At 37.7% G+C, this 26,813-nt stretch overlaps 1 protein-coding gene across 6 annotated transcripts in view; it reads left to right on the forward strand.

Moving 5' to 3' along the window:
* UTRN (utrophin) overlaps nucleotides 1-26,813 on the forward strand; it is a 356,686-nt gene that overhangs the window by 233,386 nt on the left and 96,487 nt on the right. For all 6 annotated transcript variants that reach the window (XM_032102122.1, XM_032102120.1, XM_032102124.1 and 3 more), the window contains 2 exons: nucleotides 2,152-2,324; nucleotides 7,799-7,955. In XM_032102122.1, the coding sequence (XP_031958013.1) occupies nucleotides 2,152-2,324; nucleotides 7,799-7,955 (330 nt within the window). The remainder of the gene's footprint in view (nucleotides 1-2,151; nucleotides 2,325-7,798; nucleotides 7,956-26,813) is intronic.

A 26,813-nucleotide genomic window follows, 5' to 3' on the forward strand; every position in this document is an offset into this window, starting at 1 on the left:
CATCTTTTCTTTGAGCGCTGTGACAAACTCAGTCATTAACTTTATCAGTCCTGTTGGGTTATTCATCAGCTGGCAGTGGCTTGTGTTGGTTTATTTTTTTTTTAACCTGGAAGATGGAAATCAGAAATGACAGAGAAGTTAATTGTGAAACTTTATTCTTTGAACTGAGTTGTCTCAACATGATTATCACAGATGGGACTCGAGAATGTGAACAGCAGATTTATTGTACCTTAATCAGTGTAACATGATGACTGGAAAGTGCAAGAATCAAGCCCCATTTTGAAGGAAACATTTTTGAGCGTGCATGCTGAAGTGGCCTCTCAAGTAAAATCCAAGAATGCTTTATGAAGGTTCTAGAATGAATGGGTTTACAATTAATATTGTGATTGTAGAATGGAAAATTAGAGATCAGTTTGTTTTTAATGGAGTTGTCATTTGTGACTTTGAAGAGGAAAAGAAAAATATTTGACATGACGTGGCTTTTATAGCACAGATTCGTTGCAATTAGAATTGTAACTGCTGTATGAGGTATCTCCTGCTGTGTGGGATTGAGCTGGGTCTCAATGCACACTGGAGTTGTAAGGACAGGAGCTGCAAATGTTTTCAGATAAGCATCTAATTCAGATGATGACTGTGCACTCTTATTTGGATTGGCTGATCATCAGACACTTCCACTCTGTTTTCTTCCTTTTAAATGTCATTTTTGTTTCTGTGTTTAGAACGGTGATTTTAATCAGGTTGTTTTAAGGACTGCAAAACTGTCCTTTTACCTGCTTTGAAGGAGTTAATCTCAGGGCAAAGAATAGGTAGTTGTCCAAAGTCACATAGCTCTTCTGGTGAGGCAGAGCTTCACCAGTGCCTCCCACCCTCTCTTGCCTCCTTCCCCACTGCCCCATATCTCCTCCCCCATCTTCTTCACCTGTATCCTGACTTGTTTGTTTTCTTCCCTAACTCAAGAAAGCTTTCATGCTATCTCAAATTCATGGCTACTTTTCCACTCTAATTTGTAGATGTGGAAGCAGGAATACGTCTTTAGGATGGGGAGGTGCAAGAGCCCCCTCCTTTTCTGCTTCTGGGAACAGATGGTGATTACTGAGGACTTGATTGGAAGAATAAAAACCTTTAAGGAATTTCAGTTATTTGATTTCCTCCTTTGCAAAAGAATTTTATTTACGTCTGCATCAAGTTCCTGTCATAATCTTCTTTGATTAATCCTATTGAGACAGCCAGTGCACCTCCTGGCTTTCCACACATTTACATTGCTTTATTGGAGTATATATAGATGTATGGATGCTAGAAACCATTGGCAGTGGTGCAGGAAGTTTTGTTTGCTCTTATAATGTCTTTTAAAAATAATACTGTGCTCAATTAGATGAAGACAACATCTGTAATGTTTTTCTTGAGGCAGATGGTAGATGAGAGAATAAAATGTGTTTAATTTCTAAGGGGAGGAGAAATGAGTCAGCTGAATGGAAATCACAGGCTTTTCTTTTTCTTTGCAGTCTTTACTATGAAATTCAGATTATAATACATCCTGCTATTTTATGTCTACCTCTCCATATAATCAGGGCATAGTGTAATGTAGTTTAATTGTAAAAATGGACCTTCGGTTGCTGTAGCCATTTAGCTGCAGTTTAAGGGGACAGATTTTAGTTAAATGCTTTCATTATGTGTGACCTAAAATACTAGATAGAGGCTGCATTTCACTAGACTGTATAAAGTTTCTGGAACGTTTTGTTTTGAAGAAGAAAAAGATGACATAGCTACGGCTGAATCTGTGTATTTTCTGGAAAGGAAATGAGTTCTAGTGCATTTGCAAATGCCACACTGTGTGAAATGCGTGGGTGAACAGTAGATTGTTAGTTACCTTCAGTGCTACAAAACACAACATCACAGAACTTGGTGTTTATAATTCTACTTCCTTTTTCACAGCCTAGGACAACTTGCAGACTCCTTTTCTCACACTTAAGAAAGCTAGACCTTTTGTAGTGATGTTAATAGGATTGCAGGTTTTCTCCTCTGCATCTTTTATCAGAGCCAACCGAGAAAGTTGGAATACATGCTCTGTCCTAGTGTTTAGGAGTACTAGAGTCAGCTCTTCCCTCCTTTGCTTACAGAACTATGTTTGAACTTTTCTTGCTGGTATTTCAGGACATCCAAGCTGAGATTGATGCCCACAATGACATCTTTAAAAGCATTGATGGAAACAGACAGAAAATGGTGAAAGCCTTGGGAAACTCTGAGGAAGCTGCTCTGCTCCAGCACCGGCTTGATGACATGAACCAGCGCTGGAATGACCTGAAGGCGAAGTCAGCTAACATCAGGTGAGTAGTAAAAATATCAAGGTGTGAATGGGGCACAGTTCCTGTCTTCTAAGAGGCTTGACAAATATGACCACAGCATTGAAGTGAAATATCTATTCTCTTTCATGAGGGACCCCGAGTGCAAATGTAAAAGCTTGGTGAACTTGTTCACCAGGTAGGCTTAACTACTTGTTTTCTCTCCAGAACTGCAGTCGTAACTTGCTGACCTAGTACCAGAATTTCCAGAAAGTATGTTGAGTCTTTCCTTATTGTGAATCAATGGCAGTGTCAGTGAAATAATTCTGCGAATCTGCAGTTATTTGGAGGAGAAATCAGGAGTTTGTTGATGGTTTTGTTCTTACAAAATTTTGTTTTTGAAATTATAGGTTGATAGGATTTGCATCTTAAGTGTCTTGAGCCATTTAATTGGTATTGAATTTTAATTGCTGCTATTCAATTGAGAAATTTTTTAAAGTACCTATTAATCAAGGAATGCATTTTACATTTTTTTGACCCTGTCAGTGCCAAGCTCAAGTGTAGTAATTGCTAAATCTTTGTAATAATTTTTAAAATAGATACTGCCACATTCATTGATATGAATCAAATCCTACGTGAAAGTGAATTACATAGAAAATAATTTCTAGAGCCTTTAATTGCAACCACTTGCTTGTTGGCTTAAGAAAACTGTTCTTTTAATAGAACAGAACAATGTTAAGCATTCATATGAATTTTATAAAGGCCAGGAAAATGAGCTGAGCTTGAAATCCAGGCACAAGAGTTTGAATGAGTGAGATATATGGGAAAATGTGATATTTACTTTTCATTTCTACTTATCACATCGCCAGCCTGCTAAACAGTTAAATGAAACAGGTGCATCAGCTCTGTGAAAGCCCACAGGCAGAACTTGGACCCAAAGAACTAAACAGTTTGGTGTGGGGGCTTGCAGAGACTGGCTGCACCACATAGGCAGTTTAATGCAAGAGCTGTTAAACTTGGGTCGTTATGAGGTCTGTGTAAGAGAAAGACAAAAGCATGCTCTTAAAATAATAGCTTATCAACTGTGGAGTCCCAGCAAGAACCATTGAGTTGCTTGGCCATTCTAGGGTTGGTCATAAGTTGGGAGAAATGGATGGCCATGAAAAAGGGCCTTCAAGCCATTTACCCTGTACAGCAATGAGTTCCAAAGCTGTAGTACAGAAAGACCGATTGTGCAGTCAGTGCTCAGAAAAGTAGGAATATGTGTTCTGAGTACAGACACAGTTATTCTGTTCTGCATAGATATGGTATGTGTATCCCTCTGAGCAGCATTAATGTTTATGTTGCTCTGCTGATACCTGGAGTGCTGCAGAGCCACATGTCACTTGAGATCAAAGTGGAAGATAGGCAAGGAAGAGAATACTGGTGCAAATCTAAGTCAAGTAAATTAACTGTTCAAATCTCAGTCACTACTGAAAAGAGCATAGTACTTCTGAGTTTATATATTTTTCTCCGTCCTTTAATTGCAGTTCACTTTTCTAACTTGTGCAAGAGTCCTGAAAGCCTTCATATGGAAGTAACAAAGCACAGAACTGATATGAAGTCTGTCTGCCTTGAAGTTTTGCTTTCTTGGTGTATCTTTTTACAAGGATGAATTGGAAAGCAAAACTGTATAGATGAGTCAAGTGAGAACAGCATGTAACTGTTAGATGCTAGGACTGAAGAATGAATAAGCTGATTGTTCCGTTACGGTTTTTAGCTTGGGATAGTGCTTCTAAATTAAAAATTCCATAAGCTTTTTAGAATATTTTCAGGTATGTGTACATTCTGATTATACTGATTTTTAATTGCTAAAAGTACTGTTCTCCCAAGTAGAGATAGTATGAGTTTTTCTCATCACTTCAGTCCTCAGAGCTGGTGTTGCTAGTCACTGTGTTGCCTCTACTTCCTTGCTACTATAACTAAAGGGAGTTCCAAACTGGAAAAGCAGCGCTGTTCTGATATATTTTTAAATGCATGGAAGCTGCTTAAACCTATACTTGTAGTGTCTATGATGCCATCTAAGAGGACTGTCTCTCTCCTTGAAATTACTTGTAGACTTACTCTTGTTTTTCTCTCTTTATCTCATTCCTAGGAAGAAAACAAAGCTGCAGACTTGTGGGGATCTGCTTTTAAAAGCTAAATGTTTAGGGGACATTCTTTTCTCCTGGGGCAGGAGGTGTGAGGATGTTAGTGTTTGGGGGAGGGTAGAGGTAAAAGGATGGGAGAAATGGAAAAGGAGTTTCTCTCTGTTTCTCTAGATTTGGACCACCCACCAATCTTATTTTTTTCCATGTGTTCCCTTGTGGCTCTGTGGGAAAAGTGCTACCTCCATAGCAGAATCAAAAGCTGAGGAGGTCTCCAGCTGTGAAGAGAGCCTGTCAGGGTCAACAGAAGGGGAGTTGTGTCAGAGGTGCTGTTTTCTGGATGATTTTATTCAGCATGGGGGGTGGGGGGGAGAGAGGGTTCCTCTCAGTCTGGTCAGTTGGATGGGAGCATCTGTGTTCTTCAGGTTCATCCAGGATTCCCTTAGGAGTGCTTTTGCATACCAGGTGGTTGATGCTGGTGAATATTTGTGCTCCAACTTGTGCTCAAAAACAATCATATGTAACTGACCTCTATTTTGATCAGAGCAGATTCTTAAGCCGCCACTTGACCTGGTAAATCTCTGAGTTTGCCAATTCATTTCTCACGTGAACACAAACACCTGAAGCTTTGTTTGCAGGTTGTTTATCAGTAGAAGTACCAATTCCAAAAGAAAGGCCAGAAATCCCAACTCAGAGAACAGAGAAGCCTAAGAAACATTTCAGAACTTCTGCATACTTTTTCTTCTGTCTCTGATAATGTCTGTATGACAAATGTAAACGTGATACTAAAACTTTACACTGAAATGTAGTTTGAAGCATATCTCAACTCTCTTGCTCCTGTGCAGCATTTTCTTTGAATGGGATTTGCTGAGTGTGTGTTTCTTTGCTCCCCAGGAGAACTGAATATTTGGGTATGGTCTTCAGATTCTTCATGTTGCTTTCATTTTCAGTATTGATTTTGATAACATTAAAAGGCTAATATTCTGGAAAAATCCAGGCTGATGTAATGAGTTTTTCCCTGCGTATTTTTTCCTTTTAATATCTTTCTTTGGGAGGCTAGCTCACTTTGTGCTCAGTGAAAAATTTTCAAGTCCCTGCTGGTATAGTCCATTTCCTCCCCACCCCTTACTGTTCTACCCTGCAGGGTTAACTTGTGCTGATCTTTGAAACCGTGTGCTAGAGTTATTTTGGTATTGACATTAACATGGCATGCACGCAAGTAGTAAGTGGTAAATTACAATGCATTTAATTCAGTATCATATGCTATAACATTCACATTAATATCAGATTAATTTTTTTCGCTATTAATATTATTGCACTGTATATTAAACAGTGGTGGCTCACCCTTAAATTGTCCTTCATCTAGTTGCAGAAGTTTTCCCGTTCCTTAAAAAGCTCCAATTTATTTTGCATTCAAGAATTCCACTAAATAATTAGAGCAGAATCTTGAAGCCTTAGAGAGTGCCAGTTTTCAGAGATGAGAGCTGCTTATATGTGCTAGAAACAATAAGAAGTCTTGATGAATAGAGATTGCACTATCAAATGTATAGAAAGCTATAAATCTGAACGTTTTAGTTGTAGTTTCTTCTAGAAATTCTCAAAGGTATATTTTTTTTTTAACTATCAGAGTCTAATGGCAAAACTGTAAATTTAAATCTGGGCTGCCTTGGCTTAGATGAGAGAGCAGTGTCTCTCCTCTGCCTGATTAGTAAGAAGTATAACTCTGTTTTCACTTCGAGAAAGAAGGGCCACTTCTGAGTACCTGAAAATATATCGGGAGAGTGGAGACAATACATTCCACTCAGAAGCTGCTGGCCTGCACACCAAGGCCTACAGCAACAGCTTGCTTGTAATTCAGTGCAGGGTGTGATGCTGACTCTGCTGTGTAGGCCTGAGCTACAAGCAGCTGGTAGCAATTCAGTGTAGAGATAAAGGTATCAGTGAGAGCAGTAAGCGACAATAGAAAGCATAACACACGAAATTGTAGGCAGTAAAATGTTGCTTCTAGCAAGTACTTAAGTTTTATATTTTTCCCAAGTAGTTACCCAAGTGCTTTCCTTCACGGGATTGAAGGAGAATAGATTCCTCTTCCTAAAGGTGCTTAGCTTATCCTTTTCAGAAATGTGGATTTTTTTTTTTTTTTTTTGCTTTGTATTTCCCTCCCTATATACTCTTACTTGACTGCTATATTGATTCACGTATCCTAGCATTGCTGGGAGATCTCAGTGTGGCCAAACATAACCTTGTGTTGAAGGTGACCTTGCAGCACATCATCCCTTCAATTCAAATGTTGTTGTGTCATCCCCAAACATTCACTTAAATGCCATTTGAAATGATAATACAAGACAAGCCAGGTGGCAGTTTCTAGGTGTGACTCACAGTGAATCAGAAGCAAAAAGATAACCCTCAGTGTGCAAAATAGGAAGGAGTTAGAGTTTAGTTCATCCATCAGAAGCAGGGGAGGAACTTGCAAAACTGGTCTCAGACTAATCATTCAGCTCTACTCTTCTGTGTGAAGAAAGAAACATATGGTTTTTGCTGACATAAATTAGGTGTGTGCTGGTCTTGAATGATACCATAACATAGAATGACTGCAGTTAAAGAGGGGTAAACCAGAGAATTAATACAGTGAATCCATTCCTCACTTGAATTGACAAAACAAGTCAAACTCCACAATATATTTTTCTACAATTTTCAGAAATACCTTGACTTGATGTGTTCTCACTGCAGTGCCTAAAAGATGCATAGAAATCTTCAACAGGTACTTGTTTTGTCAATTCAGGTGAGGAATGGATTCACTGTATTAATTCTCTAGTAGCTCAGCATCGGTGGAAGAGGATGTATTAAATAACCTGTGTCACTGATTGATACGTTCAGCAGCGCAGACAATTTGCTTTTGATCACTGCTGGTAGAACATGCTGGGTTTTGCTTCTGGAGAGTCAAGGTCCTGGCATGAAAGAGTTCAGTTTTGCAGTGCTTTAGCTCACAAAATGTGCTTGTGCTTGTTGCACAACAGTGGTGGAGTCACACCAAAACACAGGATTTTGTTATGTTGCTTATGCATGCAGTGTTCAAGGTTTTAGGTGAGTTATAACATCAGGTACATATTTGTCTGTGTTCCCCCGTTTCTTTTGATTTGCTGTGCAAAGTATTCTGAAATAGAGGTGGTGTTTTTGGTTTTTTTTTGTTTTTTTTTTTTTTTTGTTTTGTTTTGGTTTTGTTTTTTTTTTTGTTTTTTTTTTTTTTTTTGTTTTTTTTTTTTCCCCACAAAGTTGCTTTGCAGTTAAATGCTTGAAACATTCTCATCTTACTGATGGAGTCATTTTGTTTATTGATTTCCCACGCTGGTTTTGCCATTCAGGGCTTTGAAGATGCTCTTTGCTGTTTCACAGGGCTCACTTGGAGGCCAGTGCAGAGAAATGGAACAGATTGCTGACATCCCTGGAAGAATTAATCAAATGGCTGAACGCAAAAGATGAAGAACTGAAAAAACAAATGCCTGTTGGAGGGGATGTTCCAACCTTACAGCAACAGTATGACCACTGCAAAGTAAGTTGCTTAAGTTTTATGGGTATGCTACTGTGGATTATAGAATGAAGCAAATTTTTGTCCAGGAGAAATGATGAATGCTTCCTAGTGACTAATTTCTAGAAAAAAGCTCTAGGTCTCCACCCATTTTGCTTGCCTGCCTTGCCCAGTAAAGCACAACTAAGATACGCTATAAAATTTCATCTAAAGGGTTTCTGAGACATATGTTCAGTCTAACCACTTTTTTTTTTCACAGTTTCCTGATATTTTTGGAATCCTGATGGGTGAAACTGCTGTTTTACTCTAAAAGTTAAGGGAGGCATACAAAAGTAAGAATTGACCAAGCAAAGTTGAGTGTAAATTCAGTAAAATCATGAACAGTGGCTTTCTACATGTTACTAAACTCACCAGTGATAGCAGCCCCCTACCCATGTACATTTACACTGCAAAGATGACTCAAAACTGTTTTACAGAACTAAAATTTTTCTGTGCCTTGTACTGTTGTAACTATAGCATGCTGTTCTAGTTTTGTGGTTTTGCTTGTCCTGTTCTGGTTTGTACATGGTAGGCTATTAATTCCTAAGTACTTCTCGACAGTAAAAAACTCAGTTGCATCTACATTTCTTCATTCACGTAGAATGTAGAGTCTATCTTGCCAACTCTGATCAGTAATCAAGTGAAGATGGTTTTGCCGTTGGAAAAATTTATTCTAATAAAGCTGGTTCCATCTCATTTGTTGATCTGTATGGTGTAAACAGGGAAAGAGAACAAATGCAGCTTTATATATCTAATTGCATGATAAATATGTTCTCCTCTGCCAGCTACACTGGTGTCTTTTCTGCTGTGGTGTTTAGTGAGGGCAAAATTTGAGTTTGGAAAAACTTTCTAATACAGAAATACTTGGAATACTGTGGGGTAGTACTGAAAATGTAGTCTGACATGAGCAGCACTTTTGCAACTTCACTCCAAAATAGAAGTGTTTAAAGAAATCTGCATATGTTTCTCCTTAATTTAGTGTTTAAAGTAAATTTATTAACACAAACTCAGGAACTTTGTTTCTTGAGAGTTCATCTCTTCCTGATCCACTTAAAGCATTGTGCTCTGTTTGTAGGCACATTTGCTGTGAATTTTTTTATAATGATCAAATGGTGGATTACTAGTGCCAAAGAGCAATAAAAGGCTGAAACACAGCTAAATATGGACAGTGGTAGACCTCTACAGGTTATTTTCTAGAGGCTTATTTGTGTCTTGTGTAGATTACAGTATGTGCATGATAGTAGCAAAATAATACTAGTAGTGCCTCTCAGCTGAAGAACTCAAATTGATTAATAAAACTGGGGTTTTATTCTGAGGTAGAAAAATTTAGTAGTAATGATGCTGGATGGCTCATTTGGACCACTAGTAAACTGCAGCAGTATGAAGGAGAGAGCACCTCTGGGTTGTTTAATCCTTGCTGTTATGTTTAAAGATATTTTGTTATGTGTCAAGGTTAAGACTCTAATGAGTTCATTTGGGAGCTTTTGGAGATTATTCTTTCATTTTTCAAATGAAAAGATATGTTCTTGCAATGTCACAGTGAGTATTGGATATAGTTGCCTGAGTCAAGTATTTAATAGGAACTGCATTAATGGTCTGCAACAGCACAAAGTTAAAGAACCTTAAAGAAAAGCAACCCTGAGTATCACTTTATTTTTTATGTACTTATGCCAGCAAAAGCACTGTATACACTTGCAGATATTTCTTAGATGATGCTGGATGACTGTTTCCTAGCAGTTATTTTGTTAGGGGGAGCCAAGAGATTCCCATATATCATGTACTGATACTGTGCTATACCAAATACGAATTATTAGCAGGTGGCATTTCACATTCTGTTGAAGTGTTGCTTGTTAGCTATTGCCAGAGGAGGGGAGCTGAACCACAGCTGTCTATTGGTTTGATTGTCATAGCAGTGCTTCAGTGCTGCTTCTTAGTAGCATCTGTTCGTTCCTTGCTGAAGCTGCAGTTTGCTAATAGACTTGATCAAACTGAAAAGTTGTGGTTTTTTTGGATAGAAAGTGAAAACTGAAGGAAAAAAAAAAAAGCAACAAAAAGCCAACAAAACAAAACTCCAAACTTGTCCTTCTTCCTCCTCGGCAAGGTTAAGTGATTGGTTGATGTGGTTAGGATGTTGGGTAAAGATGTCTTAAGTTGAGGAGCACAAGTTTTATTCCTGTGATTTTTATTTTTATTTTCAAAACATTATGTCAAAACTGCCCTTTCAGTGGATTTTTTTGTAAACAGTATGTGATTCTATGTTGTCAGTTACTCCGTTTGCTTTGCCTTTAAGGTGCTCCGTTTAGAATACGTATCCTGCCTTAAGCTGGGAGTTTTCAGTGGGAATTTGAGGTGTAACTATATCAGATGAATATTGCAGAGATATGACTTGATTTCTCTTGCTCCAAAGGATACTCCCTTTATTTCACCCGTCATCACCAGCTGTCCTGGTACTTTTTAAAATGTTTCTTCATCCATGCTTCTTCAAGCGTTAAACCTCCTGAACATTTCATTTGTAAGATTTACTTTTGATCAAAGGGGGTTTTTGTGATCCCTTGTTGAGTTTCTGCAGCACCACATCAGATGACCTTGTACAGGTTCTCCCAGGTCTGTCTGTGTGCCTCTGCTCCCCTCCTTCTTTTAGTTTCATACCTGAGTGTAGCTTTGAAGTTGCCTTCATGCAAACTGAGCAGTTCAGTACTTCATTTTGTCTCCACTACTCTGCGATCTGTTTCCTCTTATTTCCAACTTGCTTTCCTGATCTTGTCCTTGCTGGCACTTCAAAATGTAAGTGGTAAAATAGTGGCTCAGCTGTGTAAGATGTGCCCTCATGGTAGTCTCATCTCCTTCCCTTTGTTTTTCTGAATTCTCTTGTATATTAGCATTATTTTTTGCCTCTAGTTACTCAATAATTCTATTAACCTACTTCCCCCCCCCCCCTCAGGTACAGGAGATGACTTGTTTGCTTCAGCTTAATGGCACTAATTCTATTGGCCTTTCCCTCTGTTAGTATCTCCCTCACTCAGTACTTGGCTTCAGTAGTGCTAGATAGATAAGTGCAGTATTATGTGACAGTTTGGGTTGGCTCACATTGTTTGGGTACTAGTGAGGTCTGCTTGGACAGGAGGAAATAAATGGTTTCTTTTTTGATTTTTAAACTTGTTTTTGTTTTAAATATCTCTCATTCTTCTATGCTTTAAAAGCAAACATTACCCACAGCAATGTTAATAAGTTAAATTTGGGCTACATATTTAGCCTATATTTCCCAGATTAACAGAAATCTTTCAGGATGTGCCAAATATTTATATTTTTTTTTGACTCTTTTTTGTGTTGTTCAGCCAAACTTCCGTCATCTGTAGTAGTTCATTACCACATACTAAATGCTAAGTGCAGTCTAGCAATGAGCACATCCAGCCTGGGTGTTGTGTTGCTCTGTGTGTTGCAGGGGACAGATCAAGAGGAAGCTTAAACAATGGTACATGAATTTCCTATTTTGATTATTCTCAAAATGTCTTTGAGAGAGGGGTTGTGGAGCAACAAGTCCCAAGAATGCTGGAAAATTTGGGACACTGAGAGGAAGTTTAAAAGTACCTGAGCTGAGAAGTTGTTCGTATGGAGTGTACCTATAGCTGAGTCTACATTCACACTCCAGAAGTGTGGGACACAGAATGGTTTATAGGGAAAAGAAACTGAAGGCACCTACCTTTTCAGAGTTTATTTCCAGTTTTTTTTCCATAATTGCAATTTCTCACTGTAGCTAGTTCTTAGCAGCTCATGTTTCCTTTTCATTCTGTTCTTTACCAGTCTTCCTTATAAATACTTACTTAGGATTTTAATATGTGTGATGCAAATTTTTATCAGCTACATAGACCAGGGAAAAAAACCCACACCAACTCACAAAAACGAAAAAACCAAAAATACCACCCCAAGCCTGTTTGCCCCAGCCTCTACCCCTGAAAAATCCACCCCATGTGTATATTTTAATATGCTGGAGAAGAAAAGCTGCAAAAGTGCCATGAAAAATCAGTGGGCTGGTTTTGTGTGTATGGAAATACCTAGAGTCACATGTGTGTGCAAGAGAAGGCAGCACAGATGGTGACACCTTGTTCTTTGGAGTTGCACTGAGAGCTTTATATATCTCACTTTTCCACTAGAAGAGTTCCTGACTGTAGCTTTTTAAAAGTGTGCTTTTGCTAAGGTACAAAGACTACCTAAAAGCTATAAATCACTATGGTTTATATTTCAGACAGAGAACCAGGACATTTCAAATTAAGCAGAAATGGGTATCCTCTTGCATAAATCCTGTTGGCATGTGTCTGCATAAATGAACAAATGTCTAGCTAATGCTAAATAATGCATGCATCTTGGATCAAAGAGATGCTTAACATAGCTTCATTTGAGCTCAGAATGAATTGGCAAAGGACCTGTGAATGTTTGATTGATAATTTTATATTTATGGATAAGTCATTAATATTTTAGATACTCTTCAAACTTTTTGGGGTTGCTGTCTATGTATTTCATGTTCGAGACTTGTTTTGTTAATCAAATAATGAAAGTTGTAGTCTTTCTGTTTTACTTAGCTCTTTTCACTTAATCAAAAGTGTTACTACAGCCAACCGGAAACTACTTTCTATGTGGTGTTATCCCTTCAGGTTGCCTGTAGTTCTGTTATTCTCTTTGACAGTGGGAGAAGTCTGTAAGGAAAAAATAATTTTCCAGCCTTAAACTTACCTTCACACTTTCAGTTTGCCTGTCTGACTTTGGGGAATGGGCTTATTCTTAAATAAATTTCTACTTAATTATTCTAGATTTGTTTTTCTGGGATATTTTCTGTTTTAAAATCTGCTTCTATGTTAGGAATTACTAAATCTAAGAGTGAAAAGAGAAGCATTATGGTATTGCTGCTGCTTTAGGCTATGCTCCTAATTATAAAGAGCTTTAATTTGTTGCTCATCACATAAGACAAAGCACACAAAATCTGTGCTGCTTAGAGGTGGTCAGCTAAACTGGTTGGTCAGTTAATTGGTGGTTGCTGAAATACTAATTTTGACTAAGATGTGAGCTATGAGGGGGTAAGAAAGGAGTATTAAGTGGTCCATGGTTGGAACTGGAAAATCAATACAGCCTCTTGCTTAGAGGAAGAGCTGCAATTTGGTCTGACGGACAAGGATGTGATGGAAGCAGGAGCTTGAGCAATATGTACCACGCTACTGTGAAGTGGCTCTTTGAAGTGAGGATGTGGTTTCAAAAACTATGTGCTCTATCAAGAGGGGGAATAGCCTTTGCAACAGTCAGTCAGCATTACTGAGCAGTGTGAGAGCTCCTTAAGTAAACTTGTAAGGGGATAAGAGTTTTGTAAGAACTCGTGAAATTTTGCATATTTGAGAGTCCTGAATGTTGATTATTGGTGAAAAAATCCTCTATTGTACTATACTAAAAATTTGTACTGTTCAAGGGGAGTACAACTCATTAATCTTGAACTGAGAGTTTTCTTTGTGGTGTGTTTAGGCGGAAGAGGTGGAAATCATGGGTGGGAATATTTTGTTACAGGAGAGGAAGAGTGGAGTTAATGCCTGGTTAAATGAGGGTTCTCAAGTGGACAGACTTAAATCCATTGCTCACTAAGGGTTTACTCAAGCTGATTTGTGTGTTACATGAATGATTCAGGTGTGTGTCACTGCTCTCCTGGGCTTTTTCTCCAGAAGAATGATGTGTAAACAAAAGCATGGCACAAAGAATGAAGTGTTAAATTAGGATGCCAGTGCAGTGTATTTTTAACTTTGACAGAAAAATTGCTTCTTCTGGCTGTATTTCATCTTGTTCCCAGAAGTGTGGTTGTCTTGCGATAAGTCAGGAAAGTTGCAACGGATCAGTACTTAAAATAATAAATAGCGTGGATAATGAAAGAACAAATTATTCTGTTACTAATGCAGAGTAAAGCAGGTTGTCTTACTGTGGAAAAAACAATTCATAAACACTTTTCCAGTACAATAAATGAAACATTTCTGTGGGCTTGCCTTTTTAATGATATCATTTTGATGTATACAGCTCATGCTGCTCTTTCCTGAGGAACCACTGTCCCATTTGTTTTAATCAAAGACTCCCATATAAATTTTTAGGACCTCACTGGGTCTTTTTCAAACCACTGAATAAAGGAAGATTTGTAGATATCTTCAAATATATAAGAGGTCATTCTGACATTGCTGTGGAGGAGAATGTTTATGTCATAAATTAGGCTTACATTGCAGAAACAGCACAAGCAGTCAGCCTTTCTCTTTGTCCTTAAAAGGCTGTAATGAGTTGAGTGCCTGTTTCTGTGGTATCTTTTTATTTCACCTCACAAAAGACCTCTCTGCTTCCATCGTTGTTAGTAGTAGCCCATCTAGAACTAATGAAATCTTGTAACATCTTGATGCACTGGAATGTACCAGACATCTGTTTCACTCCTGTGTCTTGAGCTGCGATACCATGACTGGCTGTGGCCTGACCTTCAAGGGTGAGCCATGAACACAGCCAGGGAAGGTGATGGAACACAAGTGTATTAGTGACTGATTTTTAATCTCTACCCATAAGACAGCTACTCTGTTCCCTTAGCTATCTGTGTTGTTCATCTTGCAGAGTTCTTCTGACTCCACTATATCCTTAGGGAGCTGAAGTGACTGCTATTGCACGTGATACTTAGGATGAAGTTGCATCAATGCAATGTTTTATACTGTAGTAAAACAGTGGCTTTTTGTTATGTCCTTTCTGAGGATGCTCAATATTTTATTGGCTATTTTTTGGTTGCAGTGGCCTACTAAGCAAATTATTTCAGACACCTGACAATGAAACTCCCAAGACCTTTTTTTTTGTAAGCTGTAAATGCCCAGAAAAATGTGCACGGATTTCAATTTGTGTACGTTTTTTTTTTAAGATCAGTTAGTGTTTCAATTGGATTTTAGAAAGCTGGGTACCACCTGAAACCTAAGGACAATATGTCAACAGATGAGCTCCCTCACTGGATCCCAGAGATGGACTGGTGTAAGGAAATGAGACAGGACGTTTCTCTGAATGCAAATATTGGTTTTTGCTGAGGTCTGTTTTTCCAAAGGCAGAGAGCCAGGAAAAAAACACTGGCACAGTCACAGTGAATCTGTTTTTTCAACTGGAGAGTGCTGCTAGAGAGCCACAATAATACAGTATCCACTGCCATATTTTTTTCAGGAGCTTTCATAGCCTGTATTAGACAGAGCTGAAAACTGTTTTTCCTCCTCACACCTTTCTCATTTAACAGTTTGAGATTCTTTTAGTATAGTCACACAACCAGCTCAGGTCTCCTTGATTTCTCTGTGATCTGTTTTGATAAACTGGACCACTAAGAAGAAACATACTTTATTTAAGAAGGCTTTTCACTTGTCATTCAAGGTATGGAATGAAGCTTCTAGGGATTAATGCAAATCTTAAGAACCTTTTTATATAACCGACACTTTTCCATATGAATTTTGTGCAAACACCAGAGTCCCCTATGCATCACTGTTTTGGAGAAATTGAACGGAAGCGTTAGTTTATGATTCACTTCTTAAATATGCAGCAAGAGAGGCTGTTACCACTGAAGCTGACTGCATTTGCAACAGGGACTGGTGAAGAATCTGTTTTATTTTCTGTTAAGAACATCTTAATCTAGATCCTGCTTCCTGCTGCTGCAGGAACACTCTTTAGGGAAGAAACACATTTATTCCAGTTAGCTCCTGAACTATTGGATCCTCAATCCCTTGTTATTGCAGTCAGTAATCCGCCCTAGGAACATCAGCAATAAATTGGAAAACTTTTGTTTCCATGGCAGCCACCCACTCCTGTTTTCATGCAGATTCTAGAGATTAAAGGCTAGATTTCAAAATGTATGTACAAAATAGGGGAGAGGATGGGATTCTGCTTTTTCTTACACTTTTTTGTTAGCTTTCCCATTTTTGTTTTGTTGCATTTTTAGAATGCAAATGTAGGTACTAGTTTAATGGGCAAGGTAATCTCACAGGAGGTATTTTCTTCTGTTTTCTTTCCAAGAGCTCTTAACCGTGGCTAATAGTTGTTCCTAGACAATTGCCCCACATCTGTATCTTCTGACCTGGGTTTTAGTGAATTTCTCTCCCACAGGGTGGTTAGTCTGTGGGGCTGAGAAATTGCTAGGAATGTTGCTAGAAGCAGTTTTCTTCTCTGAAGTTTTGGTCTTTCAACTTTGGATGCCAAAGGGTGCTAAATGTAAAATGGTGCTTAAAGATTTGAATCCTTCTTTTTAGGGAAGGTGCTGGATGTTATGTTTTTGCTAACATGTGGTTCCTGCAAAGTGAATTCAGTGTTGGCTTCAGAAAGGCATTATATTGGATCAAGGGTTTCCACTCTTACACTGAGCTGCTAGAGGTCCTTACCACTTACAGATTCATCCAGGGTTAGTTGTTTTGGGGAAGAGATGTTTTTTTTTTTCTTTTAATCAGATCTGGAACCTGAATGCTCATCTTGTGAGGCCAATAACATGATTCCTTTCCTCATGTCATTTAAAGTTTCATCAGTAGTCATCCACACTGGAAGACTCAGGGTACCCTGAGATTCAGTATTAAGGTACAAGTACAGTTCCTCTATATAGTGCTGTGCCTGATAGGTCTGCAGTGTCTGCAGTCATTCCTCAGAGTTACTGAGATTACTTTTTTTTAATCAGTAGGTTACTGAATTCTATGAGCATGATGTAATTAAGATAGAAAATATTTGCTCGACAAAGTGGCTGTTGGTTGTGGCGGTTGGGTTTCTTTTGGTTTGTGTCTTGGTTTTGGGATGGTTCTTTAGGCACCTCTTTCTGTAAGGAGTGTAATGTTGTCCTCACCCATTTACTACTAATGAGTTCTTTTACATGCCTGGTTGGTCATCTTCCAATTTATTCCCCTGTAATGTGTGAGGACACTTTAAAAGCATCCTGTACAAAACCTAAGTTTTCTTGAGGGTCCTTTCTATCTTGTTGCTTAATGATAATGTAGCATTATGTCAGGGCAAGTAGTGAAGCTACTGTGTCCTAAAGAGGTTTCAAGCACTGTATATTAATGGAATGTGGAACTTGGTAGCCCGCTCTGCCAAATAGACAATACAAATGCAGTAACTTCTGTGACATGAGCAGCCTCTTCTGGTTCTGCAGTGAACAAAGATCAGCCTTAACTCTTGTTTTTGATAGTTGAACTACTGACACATGACTGTTTTAATGTTAGGTGGCTGCTGTTGGTTATCCCTGTATCCTGTTTCTCTGTAGGACAGATTTTGAAGGGATATGGAAAACTGCATAGTTTTTCTGAACTTCTAGACCCTGGGGGCTGTCCTTAAATGAGCAGGTGTAGCTTGTGGTGAGAGAGAACATTCCAAAGATGTTCTCAAAGAACAGCTTTTCAATAGCTGCTGCTAATGGTAAGTCATGTATTTTATGATAGCATTTTAATCTTTTAGACCTGTTAAGAGAATGTGTAAATGGAGAGAAAAAATATCTTTGCCAATGTTTGATGGTATAACACAATATGCCAATGATATTTCCTTGTCAGTTTTATAATATTGTTGTAAGCAATTTTGTGTTTGCAAACAATATTTATAAGTTTAAGAGAGAGTAAACCAAAGCCATAAACCATTAAAATGTTCTAAGAAATTTATTTTCCCTTTTGTTTGAAGCTGGACTGATTTTTATGCATTCTGTCTATGTTACTAAGGAATTTTTAGTCTAAAAATCCTAATATAGGTAATAGAATAGATTTTCAAAAAAACCCACAGACTTCCTCTCCCTTGAAATAGCTTGTTTGCAACTTACATGCTTGACGACTTTTTAAAATATAAAGTAAAATATCATGATTAATGGAAGGACTATGCTTATCATTAAAAATGCATACTTTATAACTGTGTGATTTACTTGGATCTAAATTAAAATTTTCAGTATCAACAGAGCCTTGAATGATTGAATTCAATCATTACTTTTATTAGTATATTTTTCATTAAGTCGGTGTAACAGGTCAGCAAGAATTTAATATTAGCAGTAATGGAAGAGAGAATAGTAAAAGAGATAGTTTTAAAGAAATTACTGGAACAAATACATCATTTTACAGTTATATATTACTGCAGGTCATCTAAAATTTCTTTTCCTATACAGTCTATATTTATTTACCTTGGAATCAACCTGATATGAAATCTTTCTTGTTTCTTTTTATTTTTTAAATAACAGTGATTAGTACATTTTCTCTTTTGTGGTTCCATCTTGTTTTTGAGTGATGGATCTGCCTCAGAAGAGAGGTGCTAGAAGTTTATGTAAACATTCACTCCCTTGAAGGGATAAGGTTCAAGCCAGGGAAGAAACCCTCCAAGAGAATAAAGTGCTAAAACAATAACATTTTGATGCCCTGAAAGGAGAGGGAAGATTAATTGTGAAAATATTTTCATCATCAAATAAATGCAAAGGAGGGGGAGGCTGTAATTTTTAGATAATTTTCAGTCGTATCTGATAATTTTCTCCTCTGCATATGATTTTTCTATCTCAGGTTTTGAAGCAGAGAGGTACTGAGCAATACTTGATGCTGACATCAGCGCTGTGGTGAGCGCCTCCCATCATGCTGGGTAGGGACACTTTCAGGAGCCTCAGTCCTTGACATAGAAACAAGTCCCCAGGCTTTGACTAAAACACAGACCACTGCAAAGCAGTCATGCTTGGTTGAAATTACTCATTTTCAATAGGTCAACCTCATTTGGGATGATTTTCTGATGATCTTGTATTCTTCTGTAAGTTCATGCAGATAATACCTTCTGACATTTCTGGCTGCTACAAGATTCTTAGTCCAGTGAGAATGGTTGCTTGGCTGCAGTTTCTCAAACCCTTTTTTCACCTGTATCTTCCTACTTATGCTTTTCATGGTGCTTGTGCAGCAACACTGGAAGAGAGGAAGAAGTTATCTTAATGCGAGATCCATGAAGGAGTGGCTAGTGGTAAACAGCACAGTATGTAAAACAAACAAAACCCCGTGATGTTGTAAAAACAAAGGTACTTTTCTTGCTGGAGAGAAAGCTGAAGAACAGACACAGGTCAGATGTGAATCACATTGTTAATGCAATTCTGGAAAAACAGCTTGGGTACTAGATGATGTGTGTGGCCTAAAAATCTCTACATATTGCAAGTAAGCATGCTTGCTGCATTCTGGTTATGCTTGTAGAAAAATGTGAAGAGATTTCTAAGAAAGCAATGACTTCAGAGTTAAAAGCACTGAAGCTAGGGTACCCTATTGCTAAATACAGTATAAATGAACTAAATACAAGAAATAAGTGAAATTCCTTTACTTTTTTAAAAATCTGTATTTAGGGTGTACAGTTTTCACTAGCGTTTCTTGGGAAAGAGAGCAGTATATAGGTGTCTTGCTGCATTTGCATGTTTTCACCTTTCTGTTAAATGGCGTTAAGTTGACAATTTACATTTCTGGGAAATTGGTGCAGATGTGTTGAAATACTCATTGGTATCCAGTCACTAAAACCAATTCTGGTTTTTGGTTTTGAGGCATTCCCTGTGTTCTCAGTGTTATTGTTTATACCTGCAGAATTTTACTTCTTTTACTTTATTTCATACATTTATTAAGTAGCTTTGCCATGGCATAGAACTTGTTTCTAAGTATTGAGGACATAGAATCAATGCTTTTTTTGTTTTTCTGTTTTTTTTTTTTTTTTCTTAATGAGAAATTGTTTGGGGTTTCAAATTCTATTTCTAAAAAAAAAGAAATCCTGTTTAGTACATGCTGATTCTACTATATGTAAAATATTACAATTCTTTGCCTGAAGAGCTACAAATGAAAAAGCTTGTCATACAGAGAAACAAAGCAGAGGCAGGAAATGGAGTGAAGATGAGTAATAAGTCTGTCTTGTGATCTTTCTAATGTGTCCACCCTATATTGGAAAGTATTTGTTCAGCTGAGTTAAATAGCCCTTTTTCACAGAAATATGCTATTAAGTGCTAGTATCTTTCTCTAACTGACCCCTAATCACTGTCAGTTATATTAAATTACTTTTTTCTCATAATCAGAAAGCTGCTTTGTAGTAATCCCAAAAAAATGGTCTATGACAACTTTTGCAATGAGTGTCAGTAGGACCTTTTTTCTTTTTTCCAGGTTAACAATCATTCTTATAGAATTATTTTTAATCAAGGAATATGGTTTATGTGAACGGCTATTAAAAGAATTTACAATGGGTAAAAATAAGACAAAGTTTTGTCTTTATTATCCATGGATATTTTGCAGAACTTTGCCTGGATTATTTGAATTTCAATCTTTTACTACTGAATAAAACCCTAAGCAGATTGTTAAAATAAAATAGTGGATTCAGTTGGAAAGGAGGAGGGCACAATCCTGTGGCTGGATGATGGAACACTATTTGGAAAAGATTGACAGTTTTCAAGTAGGTTTACTCAGTGTTTTGTACTAGTATATGTATACTGAATACCCAGCAGTATTTTAATTCTAGTTTCTTATTGGTAGGATTGTCTGACAGCAGCCATATTCTTTTTTTTTTTTTGTTTTGCTTATCTCATTAATTGAATTTACAGGTCCAGCTGGATTTTCTGTTGTTTTTATGAGACATTGTTAGATCATCTGTTCGAAAATGCAAAGACTTAACAAGGCTGTTGTGTTGGGCAAGTTTAGTTTGCAGAGGCATAAATGGAACTAATAAAGCAACACAGTCTATTGCATGTTGTGACAAGTTTGGGTGTCCCGTGTTTGATAAGGCGCTTAAACTCCCAGCAGAAATCTATTTTTTATTTATGTTCTGTGTGGTTCATGATGAGGGAAAATTCTCTTCTACTTAAAACAAACTCACATCCCCCTTCCCCCCCAAAAAATCCAACCCCACCATAACTATGTTATGATACGTGCTGCATTGCTGCTGTGCTGGAGAATATGTGAAATATTGCACTTGGGGCTTGCCTTTTTTGTCCTTTTTTTCTTTCTTCTTCTTAAGTCTGATTGGCTTTTACAGATATGGCATAGGTGCCAAGGTCTGTGTTTTCATGTTCCTCTAACTTCTGATGACAACTAGAATGAGCTGAAGGAGGTGACTTAAGCAGAAGGGAAAGTCATGTTGCCCTTAGGGTATTCCTTCCTCACGTGTCTCTCATAAATGCCTAGAAAATTGTCTGAAGTAGAGTATTTCCTCTTTCAAACGCTACTTACTTTTTTAAGTAATGGTTTTACAGTAATCTTTCCCTGCTGAGCAGATGTTAGATATAGTAGCACACAATCCAGAGACAGGAAATTTTGGAGAAGTGACCCAAAGCAGAGATCCAGTATAATCTGTCACGTGACAGTAACAAATTGTGTGGTATCAGCTTTAAAAAGACGCTGTCATTTTAGATAGTTTTGAAAGTGGGAAGCCATAGTGGAAGAGTTGAGAGCAAAAAAGCTATGAGGGAGATTGAAGTACACTGTGGTGAGGAAGACAGTTTGTTGACTGGTGATTATTCAGTTGTCTGTCTGGACCATTTGCTTCCAAAGAGAAACCAAAGTGACTGTTTCTAAGAAAGAAGAGTAATTAATGTTGACAGGGTTTCTGCTTCTGAAATGATTTCCAGTAGCAGTCCTCTCTCATGTACGCATGCATGCATACAGAACAGGGACACTAGAGCTAGCCTCAAACTGCAACTGGTCCCTAGCATTTTTTCTGCTTCAATATTCAGCTGGGCTCTGTTGCCTGTGCTTTCTCCTGCAGAGGGGAATATTCCTCCACTTACACAATTGTCATACAGGAGATGCTCCCCTGAGACTTTTTGCAGTGAGCTGATTATTTATAATTTATAGGTGATGTCATATAGTACATTCACTGTTTTTTTTGGTGATCACAATTCGTTGGCAAGGATGCTGATGTACCCTTGCACTAAGGAGGCTGACATAGAGGAAACCTCTCATGAGATGTAGGCATGCTCACAAATGCATCCTATCTTTATATATTGAATGAATATTCATAGTGCTGCATAACTCAAAGTTGCTGTTGAGCATATTGAGTTTGAACTGTAATTACTAAAAGTCTTTCTCAAGACCTCTGTATTAACACAGTAGGTACCATTTAACAGTGAAGTAGCTTATGATACCAAACATATTTGACTTGCCCCACTCATGGTTTTTTGAAGAAATTCAGAGGAGATTTTAATCACACAAAATAAGCAACAGGTGACCTGAATTTAACTGCTCTTAACAACAAGGCAGAACCCAACTTGTGAATAGTGACATCATCTCCATTTGAAGCAAGAAACTAATGGCATTTCATCAGTGCTCAGCAGTCGCACAGCCTAAGCAAACCCAAGCCAGTCTGTTGCCAGCAAGCAAAGAAAGAACAATGTCTCTCTTCTGTTGAAGAGATAGATGCTTTCTGTTGAGGGTGCAGGGAAATAGGCAGTGCTAACAGGATATTTGAGGGCTCTTGCTCAATTAAGTTATAAGCCATTCAATATGCAGCAGATGTTTTGTGTGTCTTGTGTCAGGCTGGAGGCAGTACATGCTTTGGATGCATAAGCAGAATAATGCTTTTTTTATGTGTTCTTTATCCCTCCCCCTTTTTCTGTGAGTATTTCCTGGCATAAAAAGCAGAAGTTATACCAGTTGCTACCCATAAAGAAAAGATGGAGTTTGATGCTCTGACAGTGTTTCCATCATAAACTCATTTGGTGGGTTTTATGTAACTGAGTAGTAACTCTTACCCAAAGCTACCCAGCTGTACATTGTGCAGTGCACAGTTACACAGTTTGAACCTAATTAGAGTTAGCATGGAGGACACAAATTTCCTTTGCTTCTTCAAAGGAGGTACAACACTGAAGAGTGTATAAGAAATGTAACTTCTGTTCTGCAGACAGCTCTACAAAGCAGTTTCATTTGAAATGGAAGGATCCTTATTTTGATGATATATTGCCTTGTCTTGAAGGTTGCTTTTTAGATGATATAATCTTTTTAAATGCCTTTGAAATAGACTCAGTGCAGTGCTTTATTTGACATTGTACAGTGATCTTTTCCTATGGGGTTTTTCAGTGTTCTTTTGGCAGACAATTTAAAATGTTATTTTATCTTTGCTGATTTCTTGTTGTCAGTCCCCTGTGTCTGGACACTGGTTCTCATAGACTTTAGAAAAAAGGTTCTGGTTTGTCCCTAATTTTCATATAAGTAGTTGTCCTGTTTCTGACAGGAGCCCGGAGCAGAGTTTGGGGAGACAGGCAAAAGAAAAATGGAGCAAGTAGAGAGGGTTAGTTTTCTTCCTGCCTTCTGTTGATCAGAGATACATGAAAATGCCTGTGATGACACTGTTGGTTTACAGAATCCTCAGAGACTGTGTTCAAGAGTTTGGATGAATCCTTCATGAAAATCTGTGTTGTGTTTTTCCCAGTGTTGCACAGATGGTGGAGTTTGTTGTAATCGTGTTTACTTTAGAAAATCGAGAATTGCCCTAATAATTACTGACAATTCATTTTGTCAGAAGTGGGTAGAAATTTGACCAGTGAGTCAAAGCAGGTGAACCTTCCCCTCTTCAGATTTCTTGTAGGCCCTTTTTAGGTACTGGAGTGCTGTCAATACTGTACAATATGGTCTCCCTGGAGCCTTCTTTTCTCCAGGCTGAGCAACCCCAAATCTCTCAACCTTCATAAGAGTAGTCCTGTCCAGGAAAAATACAATACAGAAGTTGTAGGCTCATTTTGCTTTCAGCCCTGGAAACCTAGTCATGACTTTCCTCAGAGTCATAAGGAAATACTATAAAATAAATTTTAAAAGAAATAAAAAGAGGTCAAGTCTTCCAAGGTTGTTGATATCAGATAGCTGTCATGTTTCCATAGTAGAGTTTGTGGGATTAGTTTTCCTTCACCAAAAGCACACTGTAGTCCTTTTGATGTAAAACTGAATGTGTTTTTACTGGCAGTTTGGCATTAGAAAATTGGTTCTACTGCTAGTAGGGTGATTACTGCTGTTGTGTAAAAGTAAATACTTTTTTTCTACCACAGAAAGAGTGGAAAGCTGCAACAGCTTCCCTCTCTCTTCCTCTTTTAGACTCCACACTGATTCAGGCATTTTTGCTGTCTCTGGGGTACAATCTGTATGAATTCTTATATTAAATCCTGATTAGGTATGTTAAACAGATTTTTTTCTAAAAGCTCCATTACAAAGATTTTTTCATGTAGCAATGTAAACCAAGCCTATTTTAATTTACTGCTTTTGTGTCATTTATGCAAGCCATCAAATTTAATGATTCTCACGCCCTTTTTTAGCTGTCTTATCACAATGGATTTAAACCAAAATATGCTCACTTACATCAGAAGCTTGCTGGATGAGCAAAATAAACATATTCTAGCAGATTTTGTTCTGTTGTTTATATGATACTTTTGTAGTACTCATGGTACAGTGAAATGCAAAGTAAGGATTCAATATAAAAAATTACTTTCTTGAAGAAGGAAAAAATATCCAAAGAAGCAAGTTCAGTGGATATGGACTGTGTAGCAAACCCATCACAGAAGGATTCCACTGGCCAGAATGGTTATTTCAGTAGTTAGTTCAGTAGAGAATTCACATTAGCACACTGAAGCCTGTCTTTTCACTTTTTTGTTAAGAAAATAATATGAAAATAATGATATATTTTTAAAAAAACTTTTTGACGATAATGTCTTTGGCATTAGCTCAAGGATGCATGGTGTGGGGCGTTTTCCCCCCAGCATAGTTCCAGATCACATTTAAACCACACCCCACCCCCAGTATAAATAAATAAATTTTAAGAAGAAGAAAAGAAAAGCCTTCAGGCATTCCATGTTTTCCAGTTCCTAAAGACTATGCTCTGTTGAGCTTCCAAACTTCTCTGGGCAACCAAGTCTTGGTTATCATTGACCTAGAAACACAAAGTCTCATTTCAGTGGACTAGGAAATATGAAATCAAGTTACATAAGATTATTGGTGCTGGAAGACATATTAATGAACATCATTATGCCTCCTTTTTTGTAACCTTTGCTCAATTAAGCAGTCTCTCCCTTCATCTCTACTTGGATTTAGATCCTGTAGCATCTCTAGGGAATGCAGGACTTGTAGTTCTTGCTTCAGAAAAGACTAAAGAAGCTCTTCCTTGGAAAATCACTGTGTAAAAAAAGAATTAGTTCAATTTTTAAGAAAAAGCATAGCCATGTGCTCTTTAATTTAAGAATAGCTTTTTAATGTCTTTTTTTGATGCAATCTGTGTGACAATTAAGCTTACTTCTGCCTTTGTGCTGTACTGGATTCCTTTCTAGTGCACAAAGGAGGCCTTTCAAAGTCTCTGTGAGGTTATTTTAAGTGTGGCTTTTCCAAACAGGCTTCCAAACATCTTTGTCTGATTTCAAAATGCTGTTAGATGAAAATGGAGGAAGGAGCCTTACTGGTTTTGTATAGCCTTACTGGTTTTGAACTGTAACAAATTCAGAAGTTACCCTTCCTTGTATTAAAGTATCTTGCAGGAATATACAGATGCAGTTTGAGATTGTCAGTTTATTGGTTATTGGTTTTTAGAATGTCAGAAACAGCTTTGTGTTTCTTGTCTCTGTCTGATACAGCATACTTCCCTTCCTCTATCTCTTTGGCTGTACTACTGCAATGCACTTCATTGAGAGATGTTTTAGATGCTTATTTTATGTAATGCATGTCTATTAATGCGTATTTGGAGGTGGGGGATATTTTCAGTGAGTAGCCATGAGCACATGCACTGCTCCAGGGACCAGAGTGGAAAAGGAAATTATTGAGGGACAAGAAAGTCTCGGTGAAAAAGTATCCTTCTTTCTGGCCTGAAGCATCTATTTTGATAAATCAAAGGGAAAGTCTTAAGTAAGCTAACATTTATTTGCCTCTGGTAAAAGATCACCAACATGCATAGTCTAATTCTCTTTTGCCCACATCTATGCTTTTATATTTCTGTCAGTTTAGTTTCCTTGTGCCTGCAGGCAAAAAAGAGGAATTTGCCATAGATGTGACTTCCAGGTCTACACTCACATTAAACCCTTGTAGTTGACACCCTATTTGCACACTTTGTATCGACACTACAGCAAAAGAGACAGCAAGTGGCAAATGGTAAACTGAGAGACAATATAGAAAAATGCAGCCTTTGACACTTTTCTTTGGTCCTTTTTGAGATGTCTATTTAGATCCTATTAAAAAAGTAAATCTAAAATACTCAATATATATTTATTATGGAGGTAAACAGCTTCCTCTTTTTTTTTCTTTCCCCTCCCCCACTCTGATATTTACTTTTCTTTCCCTGTTCTGGTGTTGGTCACTGTTTGTCACTGATTTATCAGGATTCAATCTCATCTTTAAAGTCCCATGCGCTGCATTTGTCTTTGTCCCCCCAGGTACTAATGGGTGTGTATTCGGAACCATTTTTCTCCTGTTATTTCTCTTGCCACATAGATTTAGTATGAAATAGTAAAAGGTAAATGCACCATCTCAAATTAAATATTGTTCTTTATTTGAATATTTTCTATATCAACTGGGTTAGATAGATTATAAAACTTTTACGGAGAGATGTGTACAGAGACCAAAACATTTTTGAAATTTTATGTGTACATTAAATAGTATCTGACAGGAAGGAACAGCTTTTCTAAGCATGCTATGCTATTTTCTTTCTAGCTCATTCTTCAGTGATGGAGACAGCTGGCAGAGACTCAGTTTACCTTGATCTCTGTGTGGTCTTTAGAAACAATTCCTCATCTCACTCTTGAGTTTGCTCAATCATCTTGATTATTCTTCCCATCCTATTATATGCCACAGATTTTTTTTTTCCATTTCATTTTAGTGTATCAAAGTAACAGGAGTTTTTCAAGCACTGGGT

The sequence above is a fragment of the Corvus moneduloides genome, chromosome 3, assembly GCF_009650955.1.
Source record: "Corvus moneduloides isolate bCorMon1 chromosome 3, bCorMon1.pri, whole genome shotgun sequence".
Lineage (NCBI taxonomy): Eukaryota > Metazoa > Chordata > Aves > Passeriformes > Corvidae > Corvus > Corvus moneduloides.